The sequence below is a fragment of the Myxocyprinus asiaticus genome, chromosome 37, assembly GCF_019703515.2.
Source record: "Myxocyprinus asiaticus isolate MX2 ecotype Aquarium Trade chromosome 37, UBuf_Myxa_2, whole genome shotgun sequence".
NCBI lineage: Eukaryota > Metazoa > Chordata > Actinopteri > Cypriniformes > Catostomidae > Myxocyprinus > Myxocyprinus asiaticus.
The window spans coordinates 13,479,498-13,502,752 of NC_059380.1; the positions used below are offsets into that span (position 1 = coordinate 13,479,498).

The window sequence follows — 23,255 nt, forward strand, 5'->3', positions numbered from 1 at the left end:
TCAGCTTGCAGCTTATAAAAGGACATTTCACAAAGTTTTGACCTCTAATATGAACACATAATTACTGCTATTGTCTGTGCTGTCCTACTGAGGAAATTAAACACAGATCGTTTGCAGCTGTGCCTTATTTATGTGATAGTACACTACTCCTGTACTGCAGTAACAACAAAACGGACACCAGCAAAGTCACTCCCTAAATGGGAGTTAAGCATAGAGACAATTTTTATAATGTCTGTATTAATATGAATGATCTTAAATGGTCAGGTAATAAACTTCTCACCTCATCACACACACACGGAAACTAAAATAATGTCCACTTACCCATGGTAATTGACACCCACGAGCTAACTAATTCTAATTTGCATAATTCATGAAAGCTTCCCTAATGGCAACAGAGTGACCAGCAGAAGATAAATATTTTAGCATGCCAAAAGGTCAGACTCTGGCTCTTTCGCTGAATCATTCATATTATGCAAAGTCCTTCCCCAATGTCAGTGTTGCTCCAGCTAATTAACACACTTTCTTTAATTATGACTTCTCTTTGTTTAGTTCTTGCTAATGCAAGGTGACCTTATTGCTGGAACAGAAATGCCAAAAGCATCTCGAGCCAGTCTGACTGATGTTACTTTTCATTCTGATTTGGAGAAGAGGTTCCTGTTTTCATGGAGGTGTTTTTAATCAGTGCATGGTGCTAATTATAGCAGCAATGTGTTGTGAAGGTCACAAAAGTTTTCAGATTTCATATCTGAATTCCAGCAAAGTACAGACATCATCTACACTTTCGGCCCGGTCCTTCATTTAAAGGGGGATTCTAGCTAATTTAAAAAAAAAACAACAAAAACAAAAACAAAATGTAGTTTGTAAACTAGACAATTACAGCAGAACAAAAGAACAGGATAGATGATTGGCAAAGACAAGTTAAATCACATTGCCTACACCTGCTTTCGCTCCTTTATTTGCCATGTTACGTCCTGCCCCGGTCTAGGGTTGAGGAGGAGTAACATAAAGGTTTTGGCGTTCCCTTCTCCCGTGCCAGCACTCAAAAATAAGTCAACTATTTTAAAAATCAAATAACACTTATTAAAGAAACAGAAATAGGAAGTTTCAAAGGCTTCAGGAGGGGGCAAGGCCAAAATAACAAACAGAAGGAATCTTCTCTGCCTTCGTAAAATCACTAGTGCGAGAATCAAAACCAACTTACCTAACAAAGAAAATGAAAATAAACAAAATAAATTTACCCTAACTCCCTCACTAGCTAAACACAGGAGAAAATACAAGATTAAACAAAATGGCACCCACCTCCCTACAACTTCCATATATAAAATGACAGAGATCACCCTCAGTCCATAAAAGAAACAAGTTGCTTCCAACTCAGTAACCAGAACTACAGCTATTAGCACAAAAACAGTATGCAGCAACACATGAACTACAGTCTGGAATGGGAAAGGGGAAGCTCCTTGCATTGGAGATCTGCCTTGGCTTTATTCTGCTTCCCTCTCCCAACCAATCCCAACAAAGGATTTATTATTGCATACACCTGTGTTAATTAGCCTGCAAGAGGGAGAGAGAAACAACAAAGCAAGAAAAACAAATAAAGCAAAACTCTAGAATTGCAAACAAGGCCAAAGCCATACGTCCATAGATGTAATTAACAAATGATCACAAGTAAAAAATACACTTAAAATAGTTCTAGGGACGTAACAGCCATGTCAGGACTTAAACATTTTCAAGTGATTATTTGCACTGGATATGCTTTCAATATTTTGGCGGAACGGATAAAACTTTGAAAAAAGCTTTTTGAATTTTGAGAAGTGGACTGTTGTGGAGGGCATGTGTAGTGGTGTATTTACAGGGTTGGGAGGGTTACTTTTGAAATGTATTCCACTACAGATTACAGAATACATGCTGTAAAATGTAATTTGTAATGTATTCCGTTAGATTACTCAAGGTCAGTAACATATTCTAAATACTTTGGATTACTTCTTCAGCACTGGTAGATTTTTTCACTTGTTTTGACTATAAAAACTCCGCCAGTACAGTAAGACAAAATACACGTTAAAAATACATTCTCTGAAAAACCTAAATATCTTATGCAGTGTTGTTTCTAAAACAAGATAAATCAAACGGATCTTGTTTTAAGGATTTTTAGATATTTGTACAGGAAAACAATACAAAAATTATTATCAAGAATACGACTGGCTGACACACTAAAGCAGAAGATACAAAATAACCATCATAAGTCAAAGTTGTTGTTTTTGTTTTGTTTTTGTTGTTTTTTTTTACATTTAATGTGCCTTTTATACAGTATGTGTATTTTTATTTGTACTATATATAATATTATTAAACTATGTAATTATACTAGAAATAAACACTATGTTATTAAATTGTATGCTATGTTATAATAGTACAGTATATGTTATGGTGTATATTAATAATTGCAGCAGTGTATATTAATACACGTAATATTAAATAAAGTTAATATTTACACTGGTCTGCACATACTAACTGACACAAAGTTTTCCTTGAGAAACGCAAATCCTCATTGCAGTACCATTTGTGACCACATGGTGACTCTGAAGCTCTATAAATGCCTATACAGGACTAACCCCTCGTAAGTCTGAATGAGAAGTAGTAATGGGTTATTTGTTGGGTTATTTATGGGTTATAAGTTCTCCTGACGGAACATGGACACTAATGGAAATGGATGGTCTGAATCTCACCCAAACAAGGCAAAGGGCCATTGACAGATGGTTGACACTGAAACTAGACTACAATTAACGCCCCCTTTATGTTGTCTTACATGTCCTCACTGTCCTCTCATGCTTGTCCATGCTTGTAGGCAAATAGAGACAACAGAGACTGGCTATGTTCCTGTCTGCTTTAATACGCCCTTAGGCAATAGTGAAGGCCAACAAAAGTCTCCTTGTGTATTGCATTTAATGAGTACACACATACATATTCACCTTCATTCCCACATGAGCCATTTGTGGCCATTTTCAACACAATGCTCCAGCCTTCATACAGTATGTCACAGTGAGTCACCTGGAACCAAAGGCCACCCACTCGGAGAGCTCTTTTGTGTCATGTATGCTGTGCTATGGTAAGCACCAGTGTTTGCCATTGTTTCACTTTTGACATAAAGATTAAACACAGTTTCAAACGTCCATGCGACGTTGTTCCAACGTGTGATGACATCTGACATATCCAAATTAAAACGAACAGCGAACCAACGACCTGGAGCTTTTACCTGACCACAGTAATGGAGGTGTGTGGAACATGTTAGTTGGTTTCAGCTGCTGTAGTGATCTTGTTAGGAAGCTTGTTAGTTTCACATTGCACATTTTCTCGTGTCAGTTTCTTCTGTAACTGAATGTCCTTTCTTAAACATTGAATCAATTGTTAGCTATGGTTTAATTTTTATGGGATTCACATAAAAGATCTTACTTTCAATGAAGAAAAAACTATGCAAGGTGCAATACAATTACTTGGAAGAAAACTTTACTTTAGTTCATGCCTTATTGAACATAATTACTTCTGGTTCTTTCATTTGATTGGAGCGTGGATATTTAGTATAACAGCAATTGGACACTTCATTGTTTGCTTGTGATATTGCTTAATAATTTAGTAAAATTGATGTACAAGCATTGCTGTAACTCCAATGATATTATCAGTATTAGAATAGCACATCCCAATGACATCCCACTGTCAATGTCTGATATCAGCTCTGACTGTTTAACTCACACCCTAGACTAATTTAAACATTCATATCACATACCTTAGCATGGTGTGTGAGATATTAGCACATTTTTAACTATTTGCTGATGTTCGGTGCTAGAGTGTCACTATCCAATACGATCATACATGAAGTCAGAATGTTGCTTCCGAATGTTCCAGTACCCCGACATTTGCCCCATTATGCCAAGTTACTGACAAGCAGCATCTCCCATTAGACATTTTGGGGTAGATTCATTAAGAATGAATTGCGACCAGTAAAAGTGCCGTTTTTTTTTTCATGTGCTCTCTGAGCTGTTTTAGTGTCCGATTCACTAATAAAATTATGCAGATAAGGCAACGGCGCAAACGCGCCCACAAAATCACTGCTGAAGTAGATCCGATTCTGAGCACTACTGTATATGGTGGAGGATGCTTCAGACCACCGTATTTGACACACCCTGCCGGGACTGTACAGCATCACAGTGATCCAGATACCTGGATCATCTCTTAAACATGTAGGATATGCACTTGACGACACCGCATATCTGGATATATGCCAGGTTATAATGCTCTTCTCCATCATTTGCTGACTATTTAATTAATTACTGCTGAAATGATTGGTTGGAAATGTTCACAAACATCTATTTTAAATAAAATTAATTTTACCGCCTACATTCATTTGGCGGTAATAGTGCGATCTAAATTGCAAATCACAAAAGGCAATTTTTGTGAGTGAAGCGGAATCTACAATGAGCCTAATTTACATAAAAAGTAGGAAAGGAATGACAATGACTTCACTTAAATACTCAAGACACAGTGCAATTTCAGTGCTGATTGTGCCTGCTAAAATAGATTATGGGTGCAAAAGTGGTGCAACTGTTTAGTGAATCTGCCCCTTCACATTTTTGCAAGAGTGTTTACCTTCTCCTGTGCCTGACTAAAAGCGTGTTGTGTCAGCAGTGTGGGAAACTGAAGCTTACATGTGGCCTTACGTTCAAAAACACTTCCCGCTTCGGCCACTGGGGGCAGTGCTTAAAATTTTGGCAAGCATAGACCGAGTTTAGCTCAAGATATGTCAACCTTCTGTTTTCGAATTCACTGTGAGATCAGCTGGAATCATCTTCTCTCGGAAATTTTGACAGGAATGATTTTGGAATTGTGAAACTTGTAAATGGTTGCAAGGGCTTATGCTAAGTGAAGCTGGCGGAGAGAGAGAGAGAGAGGTATTTTGTAAACCCATCTCTCTTTCTCTATTTTTCTTTCTCTTTGTTGGAAAAAGAAGGGTTTTGTCTATGCTGAGTGAGTTTTATTGGACATAGATCTGTGTTAAAATGAGGTGTCTGCACAGGGCAGCTCAACCATTCAAACCACTGAAGGGCACAACAATTTTTTCCTGCTCATTTTTATTTAGTTCATTTTTTTTCATGTGCTGGTAATATTTTCACTGTTCCGGAGGCAAAACAAAATACACATACAAATATAGTTTGTAAACATTAGGATTTCTTCTTAACAAATAATAACAATAAATTAATTTATAACTTTAACTTTATAACAAATTAATACAGTAACAAATAACTTTCATTTTATAAAGTTAAATAACTTTTTAATGACTTATAAATTGCATTATTTGCTGTAAGTTGTATAGCTGTAATGTAACTCCATACAGGACACTTGACCGACATAAACTCATACACCGACCTTTGCAGAAAAGCGATGGCATAAGTGTATTCTTCTGCATTTCTGTGCTATTTTTTTATCTATATTGGACTTGCATCAAACAGATACAGGAATAACCATTGCATTGAGTCTTACTGTTTTTTTTTTTAAATTATTTTTTTTATCGTCTTGTGCCATAAGTGTTTTTTTTTTAAACAGTTTGTCAAGTTAAAAATAGCTCAAATTTACAGACCCTTGCAAAATGTAATTAGTTAACCTTAAAAAAAGCATGCAAACCAATTGCCTTAAATTTTTTTAATTGGCTCAAGTAGACTAGAGATTATATATGGAATGAATGGTAACTTGATTAAAACTAGTAAACAGCCATTTTTACCCATTTCTGTTTGTTCATTATTAATTACAGTTTCACTGCTCCAGTCTTATTGCACCCTAATGCATAATTCGTACACTCATTGCCGCCCTAAGCAACTGAGTTCCCTAAATGAGAGCTACAAAATGTCTGCCCTTTAGGTGCTGACACGTCAGTCAGGCTATTGACAGCAGAAAGACATGCTTCTTGATAAATCACACAAAGGCTCACCCACCTCGCACTGTCAGAATATATCAATCGCCTGGCTGCCCCATCAGCTCAAGGTGCAGGTGTTTAGCTCAACACCTAGATGCGTCTGAGGCAGGGATAGAGACTGTTAGCCATGCTTGAAATCTTATTTGATTTTATGCTGATCTTAGATTTATTGCTCTGAGACCATCATAACAGCACTTTAAAATCAAGAACAAGATGGCTAAGGTGGAACACTGAGCAGTTAATTCCAGTGTTGGGATCCTAGAAGAGAAGCTACGCAAAATTGTCCGATTATCCCCAGGGTCTGCTCACTGTGCTTAATGACGCGAAGGATAATTTTACAAATGGCTACTGCTGCCAAGTGTGTAAAAAGGGCCAGATCCAGCTTAATTTTGCACATTTTTTTTTTCCATTATTAGCTTAATATCTTAATACATGTGTTTATATGCATCTATTAATGTGTAATAAATGTGTAATAACCTATGCCAATCTCTTAAAAAGTCATTTCCTGTTGATTTTAGGTGGTTCTAGTCCCCTGGGCAGGAGGGGAATTTGTCAGATGAATTTGTTTGAGTGTCCAAGAGGTGACACCTGTCTGTGTGTGGAAAATTTTAGTCAGAAATGAGTAAAAGTGTTAGGGCCAAGAGCTTTATTATGCGGTTGGCTGGATTATTTCTCTGTATGGTGTGGGTTTTAAACCCAGGGATTTGCTCATTTATTTAACTGTGAATGACACTTTATGGTATATTAATATATACCATAAAGTTACACCACTCCTTGTCTCTCTCCACTGGCTGCCGGTTGATACACGTATCAAATTCAAGGCTCTGATGCTAGCATACAGAACAGTCACTGAGTCTGCTCCAGCATACCTAAAATAATTTATGCAGAGCTTCGCGCCCACTAGAAGCCTGCGGTTGGCTAAGGAATGTCGCCTTGTTGTACCAACACAAAAAGGCACCAAAACACTTTCCCGGACTTTCAGCTTCATCGTACCACATTGGTGGAACGACATTCCCAACTCCATCCGTGAAGCTGACTCACTCTCTGTCTTCAAAAAACTACTAAAAACACATCTTTTCCATGAGCACTTAACCAGTCATTAAAAAAAAATAAAAAAAAAAATTTTCTGTTGCACTTTATTCTGTTTTGAATACTATTCTGATGCTAGTGAAACTTTGTAATTCAGCACTTTTCTTACCACTGTCTCAAGATGATTCGCTTATGTTTTCCTATTTTGTAAGTCGCTTTGGATAAAAGCGTCTGCCAAATGAATAAATGTAAAATGTAAATGTAAATATTAAGTGTTGTTGTGTAAGTCCGTGTGCCAAAAGAAGCAAGAAGTCAAAGATGTATGTCCAGCACGTTAACAGTAACAGAACAGACATTCACATAATTATGTTTGAACAGTCCCTAACTCGCCCTATACTTGAAAAACTGACGCAAACCCAGCAGGAAAACAAGACGGTTTGTCGGAACTCATCGAGTTTGGGTCGGGTTGAAGACCTCTATTTCACATGTAGAATAATCAAATAGTGATTTTGGTATTCCAACACTTATGTCCCAATTTAACCCCTGCCTTTGTGTATTTATCGGAGGGTGAATGCAGGTAAAGTGTTACACTTGAAAACTGGTCATTGGTGTTGTTTTTAAGTTATGATCTAAATGGCAACATCATTGTCATCCCATAGTTTAGGATAATCTTATGCTTAATGCTAATTTTTAGTAATGGAAGAATAAAAAAATAATGGTAGAAGATTAAGTTTAACTTGTCCAGTTAAATTGTCCCACCTTACCTGTATTCACCTTATTTTCCATTTCATTGGAATGTCTTTTAAATGTATTGCCAAGCATTTCTTTCCATTTCCCCTTATTTAAATATCACAGCCATTTCAGACCTGTCTTGTTCTTTTCTGAAATGGATGTTTGCCAACAATGTCGCTTGACTCATAAACGTTCACCTCAAATCCATGTCACCTGCTCTCAGTTCAGCTCCCCTCCACTCTCTCTCTCATGACAGCAGGACAGATGGTTATACGACAAATAAATATACTGTATAAGTAAACACTGACAGTCTATTTACTGACATATAAGGAATGCTGGCATATTTGGACTTAATAACTCTCCGCTTCTTTGTCCATTCTGTGATTTAAATTGTTTGGATGTTTATTTTGTTAGCCACCTGTTATAACAGCTCATAAACATGTCTTAGTGAGTTTCGCTCAGTCATATTATTCCACAACCTGACATTCAACTCGCCCCCATGCCGCTTTGAGAAGCCCACTTTTCTTCAAGACAAATCTTGGCTGTGATTCAGCACTCATGTCTCTTATTTACACTCTGAACAGGAGAACAGCTCTGTGTTCATTCTGTATACAACTCTGCCAAGGGGAAGTGAGAGAGGGGAGACTCGGTCCTTGCAGCCCTTTAGCTGCTTGTTAGATGCTGCCACTCTCATTAAATATACATCCTTTTTCAAGTAGCGTGTGGTTTATTATTATCAATAGTTAAGGGTAAATCCAAAAGCAAACCAGGTTTATGTTTATTTACATACAGTAAACTGGACTTCTAGAAATAAAGTTGGCATTTTCTCTTTTGATCTCTCATACTCTTTCTCTCTCTTGCGCTGCTAACTGACAGAACAGACTTTACATGCTAATGTTACAATTTCTCTAGCTGGGAAACAGAACATCAGCATATCTAGGTTAAAGGGACAGTTCACACAAAAATAAAAATTCTGACATAATTTACTCACCCTCATGCTGTTCTAGACCCACATGACTTACTTTCTACAGTGGAACACAAAAGAAATGTTAGGCTAAATGACAGCCTCAGTCACCATTCACTTTCATTGCATTTTATGCAATGAAAGTGAATGATGACTAAGACTATCATTCTGCGTAAAATCATCTTTGATGATTTTATGAAAATCACTCAGGTTTAGAAAAATATCAGGGTGAGTTAATGATAACAGAATTTTCATTTTTGGGCGAACTATCTATCTTTAGCACTCACATTTTAAAACAGAGCAAAACATTTGCCTTTTGTTATTATTATTATATATATATTTTTTTTACAGGAGATTAAGGGAGTGTTATGCTAACATCATTATGCTTTTATCTGTCATCCCTTACCTCAGCTTCGTACCAAGTGAAGCAGGGAACCTGTGAGGTTGTGGCCATCCATCGCTGCTGTAATAAGAACAAGATTGAGGAACGTTCACAGACCGTCAAATGCTCCTGTTTTCCTGGCCAGGTCGCCGGGACGACGCATGCCCAGCCGTCTTGTGTGGAGGGTAAGCACTGTTCACGTGTTTATGTATGCTTCTTTATATGTGTACTTTTGGTTCACACAATCATCTTTAATAGCTTTAAATGTAGGCTACAGGTAGGAGTACACTGTAATTCTAGAAAATGACAAAAACAGTTTAATGTGTAAATACAACTCTAACACCAGCCCTGTTAACACCTAATATTAACATTCAACTCGGGTGATCCGATCACAAGTGGTTATCTCTTAATGTTTAAATCAAAAGGCTTATTGTTATTTTAGTTGATTACTGGAGATGATCAGTAGTATATTTACTGAATATGCATGCTGCACATAATCTACATTTATTAATTTACATTTATTTCTATGGATAGAGCTAAAAGGCAGTAGGAGTGTCTGGGAAACCTTTTTGAAATCAACAATTATTTTAACAACTTCACCTTTCACAAACAAAGGCAAAATATTAGGTATGTCAGAGCTGTTATCAGTACGACAAATACGACTACACTGTCCTCCTCACTATCTTTTCTCTATTGGCTAAAGGTTTAGGACAAGAGAGTGCAGTTTGGGTGATGAAAGAGCTTTAAATGTGTCCCTACGGTCATGCCGTGCACTCTTTAGTTATGAAGGCAAGAGGCCGAATGCTGGCAACCATTTTTCTTCTTTGTCTTCTTTGACGCCTGAGACAAAAGACCCCAATAGAAAGTGTTGAGGTTGCACCAAGGGAGGTATTCTATGTTATGACTTTCACAGCTCTCTTTGACTATACTTCATGTAATGACAAAAATGGGTCCTATGCTCATTTTATATTTTCCACAGATATGAAGTTATGAGACTGTGTTATGGAGGCGGGAAAAGTATCAGAATGATAAAAAACAAGTAAACAGGAATTTTTGGCCTCGACACTTTAAATATCTGGGACTTTTTTTTGTTACTTTTGGAGGCATTTAAGACCAGGTTAATTTCTAAGTGTGTTTGGGTGTATGTGTGTGTGTGTGTGTGTGTGTATATATATATATATATATATATATATATATATATATATATATATATATATATATATATATATATATGCATATATATATATATATATATATACTATATAATTTTTTTTTTACATTTGTTATAATTCTTTAATACACTTCATCGCACAGATACATACAAACTGAACAACAGTTTAAACAACAGTTACATGAACTTAAATTCATTTTTATTAATGCATGCTATGGCAAAATCTGCTTCTGTCATTAAAAAAATTGAGAGGTCCCTATGAGTTTTAAAACACAGATTTTTGTCACTTTCAGTGGCATTTTTGCTGTTTATTTCTGAACCTGACAGAAATTCCCTGGGAAAGAAAACTGAATATAAGAACAATAAAAAGGACAGAAGTATACATGCATAAAGGTAAATTAATGTATTCACATTTGATAAGGGATGCGGATTGACTGTATATTTTAATGCGTAATGTGCATATACAGAGACCGAGACAATAAAAGAAAGCGAGTTAGAAAGGCAGTGTGTGAGCTCACATGAGAGGTCATGCTGGCTTTGTGCTGATATAAGAGGGAGAGTCAATATGATTGACCTGTGTTTGTTCCAGTGAAGGAGGGAGAGGTGAGGGTCATTGCTCTCTATCAACACTGCTGGATCTCTAGATCCCTCAGGCCATCAGTCTCCTTTTCTTCCCCAGGAACTCCCCTCAGGAGGAAGGTCATAGACGAACCTATCCTCAAGTTCATGAATATCTAATACACATAGCAGTGTAAGTCAGGACTCAGGAGCAGCTAACTACAAGTAGAGACACTACTAACTTCATTTTTCAGTACTGTGTCAGTAACTCAGCTGGTTTCAAAATGTGTAGCATTTCAAGAAACAAGCAATTTTTTCAACAAGTAGTGGTGTAGCATGACAAAATGCTTGATGTCACATTTTATGGCTTCAATTCAATGCCACAGTTCCCATGTGCCTAAAGCCAGTTTTGAGTGAGTACATAAAAGTACATAAAACAAGCAGAGGCTCATACGTATCGTATCAAAACATGCTGTCATATCCTGAGATCCACATGTGTGGACATTGTATTTTGGCTTCACTATATGCAGCACATAATTTAAATGAATTAAAACCGAATGAATACTGTTTACAAGACTCTACACTTTCATTTAAGGGTTAAACTTCTGGTGCAGCACGTCACGTGACACAACAGCATGACGTCGATTTTTGTGAAGTGCTCATATGGGCACAACGCCAACAAGAGTGCCTTTGGTAAGAAACCTCTTTATTTTTTATTTTATTTTTTTTATCCCCTTTTTCTCCCCAATTTGGAATGCCCAATTCCCACTACTTAGTAGGTCCTCGTGGTGGCGCGATTACTCACCTCAATCCGGGTGGCGGAGGAAAAGTCTCAGTTGCCTCCGCTTCTGAGACAGTCAATCTGCGCATCTTATCACGTGGCTCGTTGTGCATGACACCGTGGAGACTCCCAGCATGTGGAGGCTCATGCTACTCTCTACGATCCACGCACAACTTACCACATGCCCCATTGAGAGCGAGAACCACTAATTGCGACCATGAGGAGGTTACCCCATGTGACTCTACCCTCCCTAGCAACCGGGCCAGCTTGGTTGCTTAGGAGACCTGGCTGGAGTCACTCAGCACACCCTGGATTCAAACTCGTGACTCCAGGGGTGGTAGTCAGCATCAATACTTGTTGAGCTACCCAGGCCCCCATGAAACCTCTTTAAGTTTTTTGATTGAAACCTGTTTGGTTGTAAAGAGTAGCGTCTCTAGTTTAGTTTGATATGCCGCTTTAAAAAAATCCATTCATTTATCATGCATCAGCATGCTGATAAAGAAGTCCACATATGTGGAAAATGGGACCGTATCTCCTCAAAAGTTGAAAAAAACATGTTGTACAAAAATGATGTGAAAACCATCTTGATCATTCATTCATACAAAACAGTATAGTCATTTAACTTTTGTAAGACACTTTTAGTGTTAGAAAGGCCATATGCGAGGAGGCTTGGATGATCATGAATATTGATGTGATTCACATCTGAGGAGACAAAGACCCCTCCCCTGAGAGAGAATGAATGTGAGGAGACTTAATGATTGAATGTATTGTTTGTAGCTTATTCATAAAATCAAGTTTGTTAAAAGAAGTAATCTGAGTATACATCTTTACATAAAGACATTACTTAAAAACTTTAGACCTACACTACCGTTTAAGAGTTTTAGATATGTAAGATTTTTAAATGTTTTTAAAAGAAGTCTCTTCTGCTCACCAAGGCTGCATTTATTTGATCCAAAATACAGCAAAAACAGTGATATTGTGAAATATTTTTACAGTTTAAAATAACTGTTTTTATTTGAATATATTGTCAAATGCAATTTATTCCTGTGATCAAAGCTGAATTTTCAGCATCGTTACTGCAGTCTTCAGTGTCACATGATCCTTCAGAAATCATTCTAATATGCTGATTTTCTAATATGGGCATATTTACAGCACATTTTGCACATTTACACCCGAACAGATATTTGCAAGCACAAGCTTCATTAACGATAATGAGGCAGCATAAACACTAGTTAAAATATAATCTAAACATTCATATTATTTTTAATATCATATTACATATCATATTGATATCATACAGCATGCAATTTAAATACCTGCTTTAGCCGAAACAACATTTAAATGTAACTAAATCTTGCCTATTAGGACATATTTCAAATGTCAATACTCTGAATTCTGGCTGGCAAGTCTGGAAATAGTCCAGCTAGTAAAATTTGTACATGTTTATATGAAATAGCATGTCGACTAATGTTAGTAAAACTAAATTACTTACTCATTCGGAATTGTATCCTCGGCTGGATCAAGTCGCTCTTCAAAATGTAAACGTTTATCGTCGGAGTCCCGCTCTTCTTCCTCTTCATCACTATCCAGGACCATCTGTAGAGCTTCCTCACCTGTGTAGCGTGCCATCTGCGAAACCCGCAGGAAAGTGAATGAATCTGATGATGAACTTTATGTTTTTTAAGGCATTATTGTGGGGGCATTTACCATTTGCATATTTGCATAGACCGCCTCAGCACATTACCGTATTAATAGCACGCTCTGTTGGTGGGTGGGATCACATTAGCGATAATGAGCTGAGCCAGGAGAAACTATACATCACTTTGTTTCATACAGATTACATTGCAGGAGAATATTTGTTTTAAATTTGAATTGTTTTATTTAAAAGTAGACATTTTAAGCTTTCTTTAGACATATGTTTCATGTTTGTCTGATAAGTATTCGCGGAGTTTCACTTCATTTTTGTGACATGTTTCAGAAAGATGCTCGCGGAGACAGAGACGGCTGAAAGAGCACCCCGTTTATTTTCTTTATTTTACAAAAGCACAAGGTTTTGTTGTCATTGTGAGTGTACACAAATAAAATAAGACCCTTTACAGTCTCTAATGATGTCTTACACTTATCTGTATGTCCACAAATTATGGAGTATTTTAAGTTGTTTCCGCTGTTATGAGGAAAAAAACCCAGCAGGACGTGCCGGCGCGTCTGTCGACCCCTGAGGGTTAAACCTTGAATGAGCGTTATAGGCACTTTGGCAGATTAGGTGCAGGATAAAATTACACTACAGTAAATTTTGCGTTTGTGTCAAAGTTCCTAGATTAAGATGAGATGTCCTGAGAAACACTTGCATACACGTACAAATTTCATTTGTACATTTCAAATTATGAGCATTAGTTTGTCCTACTAAAGATAATACCAAGGATTCCTTTCAAAGAAAGCCTGCTTTCTTCAAGTCATCAAGCTCTTTTTGTCTTGGGTGAGTTTTAGCATATGATGGCCAGGCATTCCTCAGGAAATGTCTCATTTTAAGTGTGTCAAATTGGTTATTGTCCAGAATAGAGTATCTTAGCTTTTCATGGGTTTCCAGGGCGACGGTTCTTTAACTCTCTCTTGGAATGTGTTTTTCAGTGGTGGTGGATTTCCAAGTGTGTGTTCGGACAGATCTGCCCTTGTTTATCAAGATGATTAAGTTATACAGATGGTCATCCTTATCTCATTTAGCTGGGTCATACTAGACTTTAAGGAGCCATTTTGCCAGCTCTTAGTTTTATGGCTTTTGAGGAATTTCCAGGGGCCTCAGAGCATGGAAGTTAATTATTATTCAGCCCATGAGATCCTACAAGAATAAATTTATTTATCCAAAAGCTGAAAAATGTTGCTTTCTGGGGCATTATATGGAGTTAGAATGAAAATAAGGTGCATTTTGAACCGTTCTGAGAAAAGTGCAGACAGACAGCACACTGGAGGTTAAGTCATTCACTAAATAGGGAGCAAGGGTGCATCCTAAAGCTTTCTATGCAGCTAAGTGCATTCACTCCTAAAATCCAACCAAAAGTCCAGTTTCAGGCTGCCGATGACGTTTGGACCACTCAATATGTTTGGCAGACATGGGACAATGATAATCAGTACATAGATTTAGAATTTTAAAATGCAAATTGTTATTTTAACTAGATTGACAATTATTTGATGATGCTGACCATTACTTTTAATCATAATGATTTATTCAGCTTTATAGAAAATCAGCTGTAATGTCTCAAAAACTTGAATAACCAACACTCCTGGGCACATAATAAACTATATGATTACTTTCTATATCTTGGTATTACTTAAAATTTCACAACTTAGTCCCGCTGTCCACATATGTGGACATACATTGTTTAGGAAAACTATTTGCTGTAGAATTTTTTTTTTTGGCTTGTTTATTAGGTGGGAAGTCAGATCGATCTATCTATCTATCTATCTATCTATCTATCTGTCTGTCTGTCTGTCTGTCTGACTGTCTGTCTGTCTGGTTGTTGAGAGAGCTGTAATATGAAGAAGCTAAAATATAACAGTTTTGATTTGTTTAAAAAAATTGTCACATGATTTCCATTCCATTTGTACAATTTCAGAATTTTGTTGACATACAGTATATTATTATAAAATGTGGTAAACGATTCAACGGGTTCAAACAATTGAACAATGATGACTTTCCTGCAATCGATTGTATAATGAAAGTGTATTGTGCTGTTTTTCAGTTTGGCCATTGGAGGGCACTTTACCCATTCACATATCTTTACAGCATCAGTGAAAATCCACATAGGAGCCCTACAAGAGTCTGAAAGAAACTTAATCAGAATCTTCAGAGGATAAGACCTAAGCCAGTCCTATACCTTCTTATGTCAAATCAACTAGGATTAAAATTTTATCAATAATGCACAGATGACTTTAAATCTCATTTAATGATAATGTAATAAATAAGGGATTGATATCTCTGCAGTCTGATGTCTATAGGTCCTTAGATACTCTGTTCTGGCTGGGAATGTATCTCTAGCCACTCTCTGCAGAACTCAGCCAAAATTCCCATGAAAATCTCATTAGAGAGAGGGAAGGAGGAGGAACAGAGAGATTCCCTTTTGGATTTCTGTAGGAGTTCTGGTATATTCTGCATGAGGGCCTCTATTTCTGCCCTGTGTGTCTGAGATTTGTGGTCTGCTTTAGGGCTTGAGGCAAGCCCCCTCTGAGCCTCTGACATCTGTGATATGGGTCTCAGCGCTCAGCACACCAAGGCTCTGTCTAATAAGTCCAGCACCTACAACTTCAGTCCACATGAAGTGCCATGATTCAAGCATAAGCCTGCAGACAATTTTAAATTTTCCACTGCTGTAGTGTAAGATATTTTATCTTAATTAGAACAAAAAAGTAAGGGATAATGTACAGTCAGCTGGTAAGCTGTATGTTGATGGGTCCGCAGAAGTTTATTTTGCGATAATAACTGGCATATTTTACACTATCCCATATATTACATGGCCACTTACCCAATCAATAAATAAATGGATATAAAATATTGATTTGAGTGATACGAGACACATGAAACTAGAATGACTTGTTGACAACCGTCAGTTATACAGTGTAGTAGTCATTATAAAAAAAAAACATTTATAGTTTACCACCAAATGGCATGATTGAACAATCAGAATCAAGTATTCCAGAGAGTTGTGAAATAATTAGCTTTATTACTATTTAAAATCTTTATTGACAATTTAATAAATTTTTAAAGAAATTAATTTGTATTTGATAGCAGGTATTTAAGGTAGGTGGGTTGTAAATAATTACCACAGGATACAAAAATATCTTTATGAGGTTTTATTCTGACAGCCAATGTTGTAGTCAAGACCACCTAAACGAGACCAAGTCAAGACTAAGACCATAGTGTATCGAGGCCGAGACAAGACCAAGACTTTGAGGGGTTGAGACCAAGTCGAGACCAAGGCAGGGTGAGACCGAGTCAAGACTAGACCAGTGCGAGTGCCACACTGCATGACACACTTATGAGAAAATGTGGAACATGCAAACCATAGGCACTCCTCAAATTGATCTGAAAGATCCACATTCCCATAAAAACACCCACAGAAAACAATTCACCACTTTTATTGCCATATACACACTACTAGTCAAAACTTTTGAAACACTTGACTGAAATGTTTCTCATGATCTTAAAAATCTTTTGATCTGAAGGCGTATGCTTAAATGTTTGAAATTAGTTTTGTAGAAAAAAATATAATTGTGCCACCATATTAATTTATTTCATGATTTAATTAAAATTTTAACTAAAATTTAATTAAAACAAAAGTTTTTGAAATGTATTACTTGGACCAAATAATAAAGAAAAGCAGCCAATAAGTGCCAAACATAGATGGGAACTCCTTCAATACTGTTAAAAAGCATCTCAGGGTGATACCTCAAGAAGTTGGTTGAGAAAATGTCAAGAGTACATGTCTGCAAATTCTAGGCAAAGGGTGACTACTATGAAGATGCAAAAATATAACACAGTTTTGATTTATTTTGGATTTTGTTTAGTCACAACATAATTCCCATAGTTCCATTTATGTTATTCCATAGTTTTGATGACTTTACTATTATTCTATAATGTAAAAAAAAAGAAAAAAAGTTAAGAATGAGTAAGTGTTTCAAACCTTTTGACCGGTAGTGTATATACATTTATATACACATATATATATGTGTGTGTGTGTGTGTGTGTGTATGTGTGTATCAGTGTACCATGAGAAATGTCTTGATAAAATAATCAAAAGGCATTGCAGAGGTGAATTTTCCTTTGTTTTCTATGAGCAAACAAATACAAACAAACACTAAGGAGCTGAAATCAACTTAACCATCTTTATTCAACACTCATTTTCCAAGTTTTACCATCCACCTAAAACAGTAACATTTTTGTGCAAGCATTACATAAGGTGTTCTGGATGACTCTTCCCTTAGAAACCATCATTAAGTACAGAATATATCAAACAATTATTCAATATGTAAGTCTTCACTTTTCTCTGTCTTTCCTTAACCCTCTGGGGTCTGAGGGTGTTTTGGGCTCTGGAGAAGTTTTGACATGCCTTGACATTTGTGCTTTTTTCAGTTGCTTAAAAACATATTAATGGCTAAAGCTGATAACACTGTATTCAGCACAAACTGGGCTACAATAATATGTGAGTATGTACATGTTTGTATTTTTGAGAAAATAACATTTAAGCGTGGTTTTTAAGTCACTGAAATAAGACCATATAACACATACTAAATATTTGTTTACAAGACTTTTGAGAACTGGATCTTGTAGACTAGAGGTTTTGCTACAAAATGGTGTGAAAACCATCCTGATAACTCATTCATACAAAACAATTATAGTCATTTAACTTTTGTAAGACAATTTTAGTGTTAGAAAGGCCATATGCGAGGATGATCATGAATATTGATGTGATTCACACCTGAGGAGACAAAGACTCCTCCCCTGAGAGAGAAAGAATTTGAGGAGACTTAATGACTGAATGTATTGTTTGTAGCTTATTCATAAAATCAAGTTTGTTAAACGAAGTAACCTGACTATACATCTTCTTTACATAAAGACTTTACTTAAAAACTTTAGACCTACACTACCGTTTAAAAGTTTTAGATCTGTTTTTAAAATAATGTTTTTAAAAGAAGTCTCTTCTGCTCACCAAGGCTGCATTTATTTGATCCAAAATACAGCAAAAACAGTGATATTGTGAAATATTTTTACAATTTAAAATAACTGTTTTCTATTTGAATATATTGTAAAATGCAATTTATTCCTGTGATTAAAGCTGAATTTTCAGCATCATTACAACAGTCTTCAGTGTCACATGATCCTCCAGAAATCCTTCTAATATGCTGATTTGCTGCATATTTGACATATTTCAAATTTCAATACTCTGAAAACTGGCTGGCAAGCCCAGAAATAGTCCAACTAGTAAAATATGTACGTTTATATAAAATATCATGTCAACTAATGTAAGTAAAGACTTACTCATCCGAAATTGTATCCTCGGCTGGATCAAGTCGCTCTTCAAAATGCAAATGTTCATCGTCGGAGTCCCGCCCTTCTTCTGAGGAAAATGTGAACTCTTTGCCACTATCCAGGACCATCTGTAGAGCTTCCTCACCTGTGTAGCATGCCATCTTCCAAACGCGCAGGAAAGAGAATGAATCTGATAATGAAACTTGATGCTTTTTAAGGTATTGTTGGGGGCGTTTACCATTTGCATTGATCGCCTCAGCACATTACCGTATGAATAGTGCCCTCTGCACGTGGGTGGGATCACATTAGCGATAATTAGCTGAGCCAGGAGAAACTGTACATCTCTTTAGTTTCATACAGATTACATTGCAAGAGAATATTTGTTTTAAATTTGAATTGTTTTTTTTTAAAGTAGACATTTTAAGTTTTCTTTAGACATTTGTTTCATGTTTTTCTGATAAGTATTTACTGAGTTTCAGTTCATTTTTGTGACATGCTCGTGGAGACAGAGACGGCTGAAAGCGCACCCTGTATATTTTCTTTATTTTAAAAGCACAAGGTTTTGTTGTTATTGTGAGTGTAAACAAATACAAGTAGACCCTTTATAGTCTCTAATGATGTCTTACACTTATCTGTATTTCAAAAAATGATGGAGTATTTTAAGTTGTTTCCGCTGTTATGAGGAAAAAATCCAGCAGGACGTGCCGGCGCATCCGTCGACACCTGAGGGTTTTCTTAAATGATATAGCCCAGTAACTTTTTAATGGAATGCAGCAAGAGGCAGATTGCTAACATTAGCTAGCTAGCTTTGATAGCATCACTTACACTTAGCTTACCTTTCTTTATGCTTCCTTTCTAAGTGCCAATAAAAGTTTGACGTGGTCCCAGCCGTCTCAGTAAGCATTGCATTGCAGAATTTAAATACTGCTGTGTTTTCTTTTAGACGCTTTTTTGCAGATTAACTCTTTGTGGTTTTGGTCAGTGGTTCCCAACCTTTTTTCTGCCACAGCACACTTTTTACGATTAAAAAATCCCATGGCACACTATACCACATAACCATCGTCGATAGTTTTCCTTTTCAAGAACTTCAGTTTTCTGTCTGTCTTAGTAGTGTGAACTCGTATTGTTTGAAATTCGGCTGTGCAAAAAAACGCAAGTAACATAGGTACACTGTATAATGAGGTCACACATGCCAAGAGTGCTAATTGGATAATGAAAAACCAACACATCTGTGTCTTTACCAATTTGTAGATTTGTTCTTGCAAATTAATTCTTGCAACGGCACAGCAAATACATTTTTTTATTATTTATTTATTTATTTATTTAATGTATTTTCCGGAAATAAAGTCGCACAGGGTTAAAATCGCAATGTTGATAGAGAGAGAGAAAAAAGCATGTAAGACCCACTGACAGAGTTGGATACAGCAGGCACTAGGACCCGAGAGCAGCCACCCGGCCTCCATTTACCGGTTCAGATGTCAAACGCACTCCGTGAAGATTACAGTACCTCAGAATCTACACATCGAATCACGGTGTTTTTGGACTTGTTTAAAACATGAGAATTTGCTTTTAGTAATTGCATGTAACAGTTTCTCATATTCTTTTTATGTTTCATGAGAGAAACACGACAAGTAAGCCACATCTGTTCATAACATCTGTAACTCTATGCTGTGCACAAATAAACAGCTTTAAGTCTTCGAGTAAAACAATACACCTGTTGTATTCTATTCATTCATTCGGTTCACTGACTGAATGTTTTTACTACAAGTGTGATGATGAAGCATCATTTTGTTGGCATGTGAGGAGTTGTGTTTGACAGTGGACTAGAGTTTGTTAGAACAATAATGTTATGATGGACAAAATATTTAAACTGGTTGCATAAAATACTTTGTAATGGAAAATATATTAATTGGCAACTTTAAAACTCTTCTACCATCTCTGTGCCTTCACTAAAATACCAGCCGTTAACAGTAACAAAAATGTCAAATTATATATATATATATATGTGTGTGTGTGTGTGTGTGTGTGTGTGTGTGTGTGTGAAAAATACATATCATCATTTAAAAACATAAATGAAATACGGTGCAATGAAATACAAAAAATTAAATACAAAAATGAATTGCAAAAATGAAATATGGTAATGAAATATGGTAGAGGCTAATGTAAAATGAAAATACAAACAAGGCATTAGCTTACCCATATGCTTCAGCATATACTTAATACACGCTTATATCATTCACAGCATTTTATGCATTTAAGTACTTGCTTAAATCACTCAAAGCATTTTATGCATTTTTAACCAGGCTTTAAGGACATGTATTACAGTTTAAAACAATAAAATTCTCATAACATATATAACTGGGGCGGGTTTACGATTTCTGAGGCCCCAAGCATCCGACCAAGCCGTGGCCCCGTTTAGAAAATGTTTGCTTAAAAAATTACATAAAATGTATTTTAAATCATAATTTTAAATTCATCCTATCAACCATTGTAGCCAAGTACATTCAAAATGTTTAATGAAATAAAAATCTTGTTAAAGATAATTAATGCATGTTTTCCAGTTTTGCCATAGTACAGTGATACATTTTTTTTTTTTTTAATTTTTTTGCAAAACCTACTACTTCACCCAGTAACATTTTGGAATTCAGTTGTTATTTATGAATATTATAACCCAACAATTATTTATTGTTGTCCAGTTTGTCATTATAATATGGTACAGTATTATTATTACTTTGAGGATTTATTGTATACAATAGTAATATATTCCTGTCTTATTTACTTTCAACTGGAGTTTATATTCTGATGCTGAGGCTGTATTTTATGTAAGCATCGTAGGCAACGTTCGTATTGTAACAATAAACATACAAGGCATGGCAGCCCCTCAGCACACTAGAGCAGAAGGGAAAAAAACATTGCTGTTTATCAAGCGCTGAAACTTTGCTTGTTGCAGAACAATCTGGAAGAATGTTAAACATTGTAATAGTCCCCTCTTTGCAACCTGAACTTGTTCAGAACGTTAAATCTTTGTGACACCTGCACTAAAAAAACAAACAATCTAGACACTGTGCAAACAGAACGCAGGTGTCTCGGCATGCATTTTTGAATCCTGAAGCTCTTATTAACTTGACACAGTGTCTAAAAATGTGCCAATCTTCCGTGAGACACTGAAGAAACAGCGAGACGCGGTGCAGCATGTATGGACGTTCATCCAGCGCATTTACACAGGAAAACAATGGAAAAACAGAGCAGATGCAGGCAAAAACACGTTCGGCCCCTAACGCATCCGTTCGTGCAAAACAAGTTTGGATGGCCTATATATATATATTTTTTTTCATAAATTAAAAACCCGAACCCTACTTAAAAAACTCACCTGTACCGACCCCAGTGGCTTCTAATGTGAACCGCTCTAAGAGCGCTGACAACAGTGTATTTGCGCATGTACCCAGAACATCATGTCACCCCTCAAGCATTTTTTTGTGGAGCTTTCCTACCAGGGTGGGGGCCCCCCCGACGTCCTGGGCCCCACACGATTGCGTGGTTTGCATGGTGGTTAAAACCGCTACTGTATATAACACATATTAAACTTATTCACTAAACTGAAAACACTGGTCTATACATCATTAAATACGATATAATTAATACTAAATTTACATACCCAGTCCTCACATGTGTGCACAAAACGTGGTCAAACTCCACACATGCATCATTGAAAAATGATCCATAACAAACACTCAATTTTAACAAATGACTCTTCTGAACACATATTCACTGCAATTTATAAGCATTTTGTGTAAAATTTGATATTTACCAAATAATTCTCTAACCAGCACACATGTGCAATACAAGGAAGTGCTGGATAGCAGGTCACAAAACTCCGGTTCTTAAAGGGGCCACGTCCAATTTATGATAAGAGTTAAATGTCATGTTTCTCCACTTGGCTAAATTACAATAAGAAACTTAGAAAACAATGTTAATTTTACACTTGTCTACACATTTTATTTAATTGCCTTATGATCCAAATGGCGAAATTAGATTCCTTTAATTAGATTCCTTTAATTTACTTTACAAGTTTAAAACATTGCTGATTATTTGACCAGTTTTGTCAGCAAATCTAAACTGGGTTTATTGCTTTTTATCACTCAGTTCACCCAATAATATCTCCTTTAACATCAATATTCTAGTTTTTTAAATTCAATTTCTCTATAATCACATCTTAGCTACTAGAAAGCTTTAGAACATTTTAACCGTTATTGCCCAGGAAAGAAAAGATACAGTTCATTGAACACACGTTGACCTTTTGTGACAACTTGCCTTAATGCAAGCCAGTGTGATTTGATTGTGTTCTTTTATTTACTCAAGAGCTATAACAAAAATATGAAGAGACTGAAAATTTACATTGGAGGGTGGAATTCACACAAAAATATTCAAATTAAAGAGGGTTTTAAACTAGGTGTTTGAAACTAACAAACTAAACCTCTGCTAGAGAAACACATTTTTACTGTCGTGCCAAGTTCAGGCTGAAATGTCATTTATGCAGTGGCAGATGTCAAATAAACCCATGGTGCAAGTCATATGTCGGATTCATGAGCTGGAATGCCAGCTGTTTAATAAACAGGTCATTAGGGTCAGGTGTGCTTCTGTGCTGCTCTTTGGGCATGTCC

The 23,255-nt window shown here is 36.3% G+C and overlaps 1 protein-coding gene across 1 annotated transcript in view; it reads left to right on the forward strand.

The window, feature by feature from the left end:
- LOC127428076 (chemokine-like protein TAFA-4) overlaps positions 1 to 23,255 on the forward strand; it is a 77,760-nt gene that overhangs the window by 23,537 nt on the left and 30,968 nt on the right. The window contains exon 4 of the mRNA XM_051676140.1: positions 9,093 to 9,248. Within this exon, the coding sequence (XP_051532100.1) occupies positions 9,093 to 9,248 (156 nt within the window). The remainder of the gene's footprint in view (positions 1 to 9,092; positions 9,249 to 23,255) is intronic.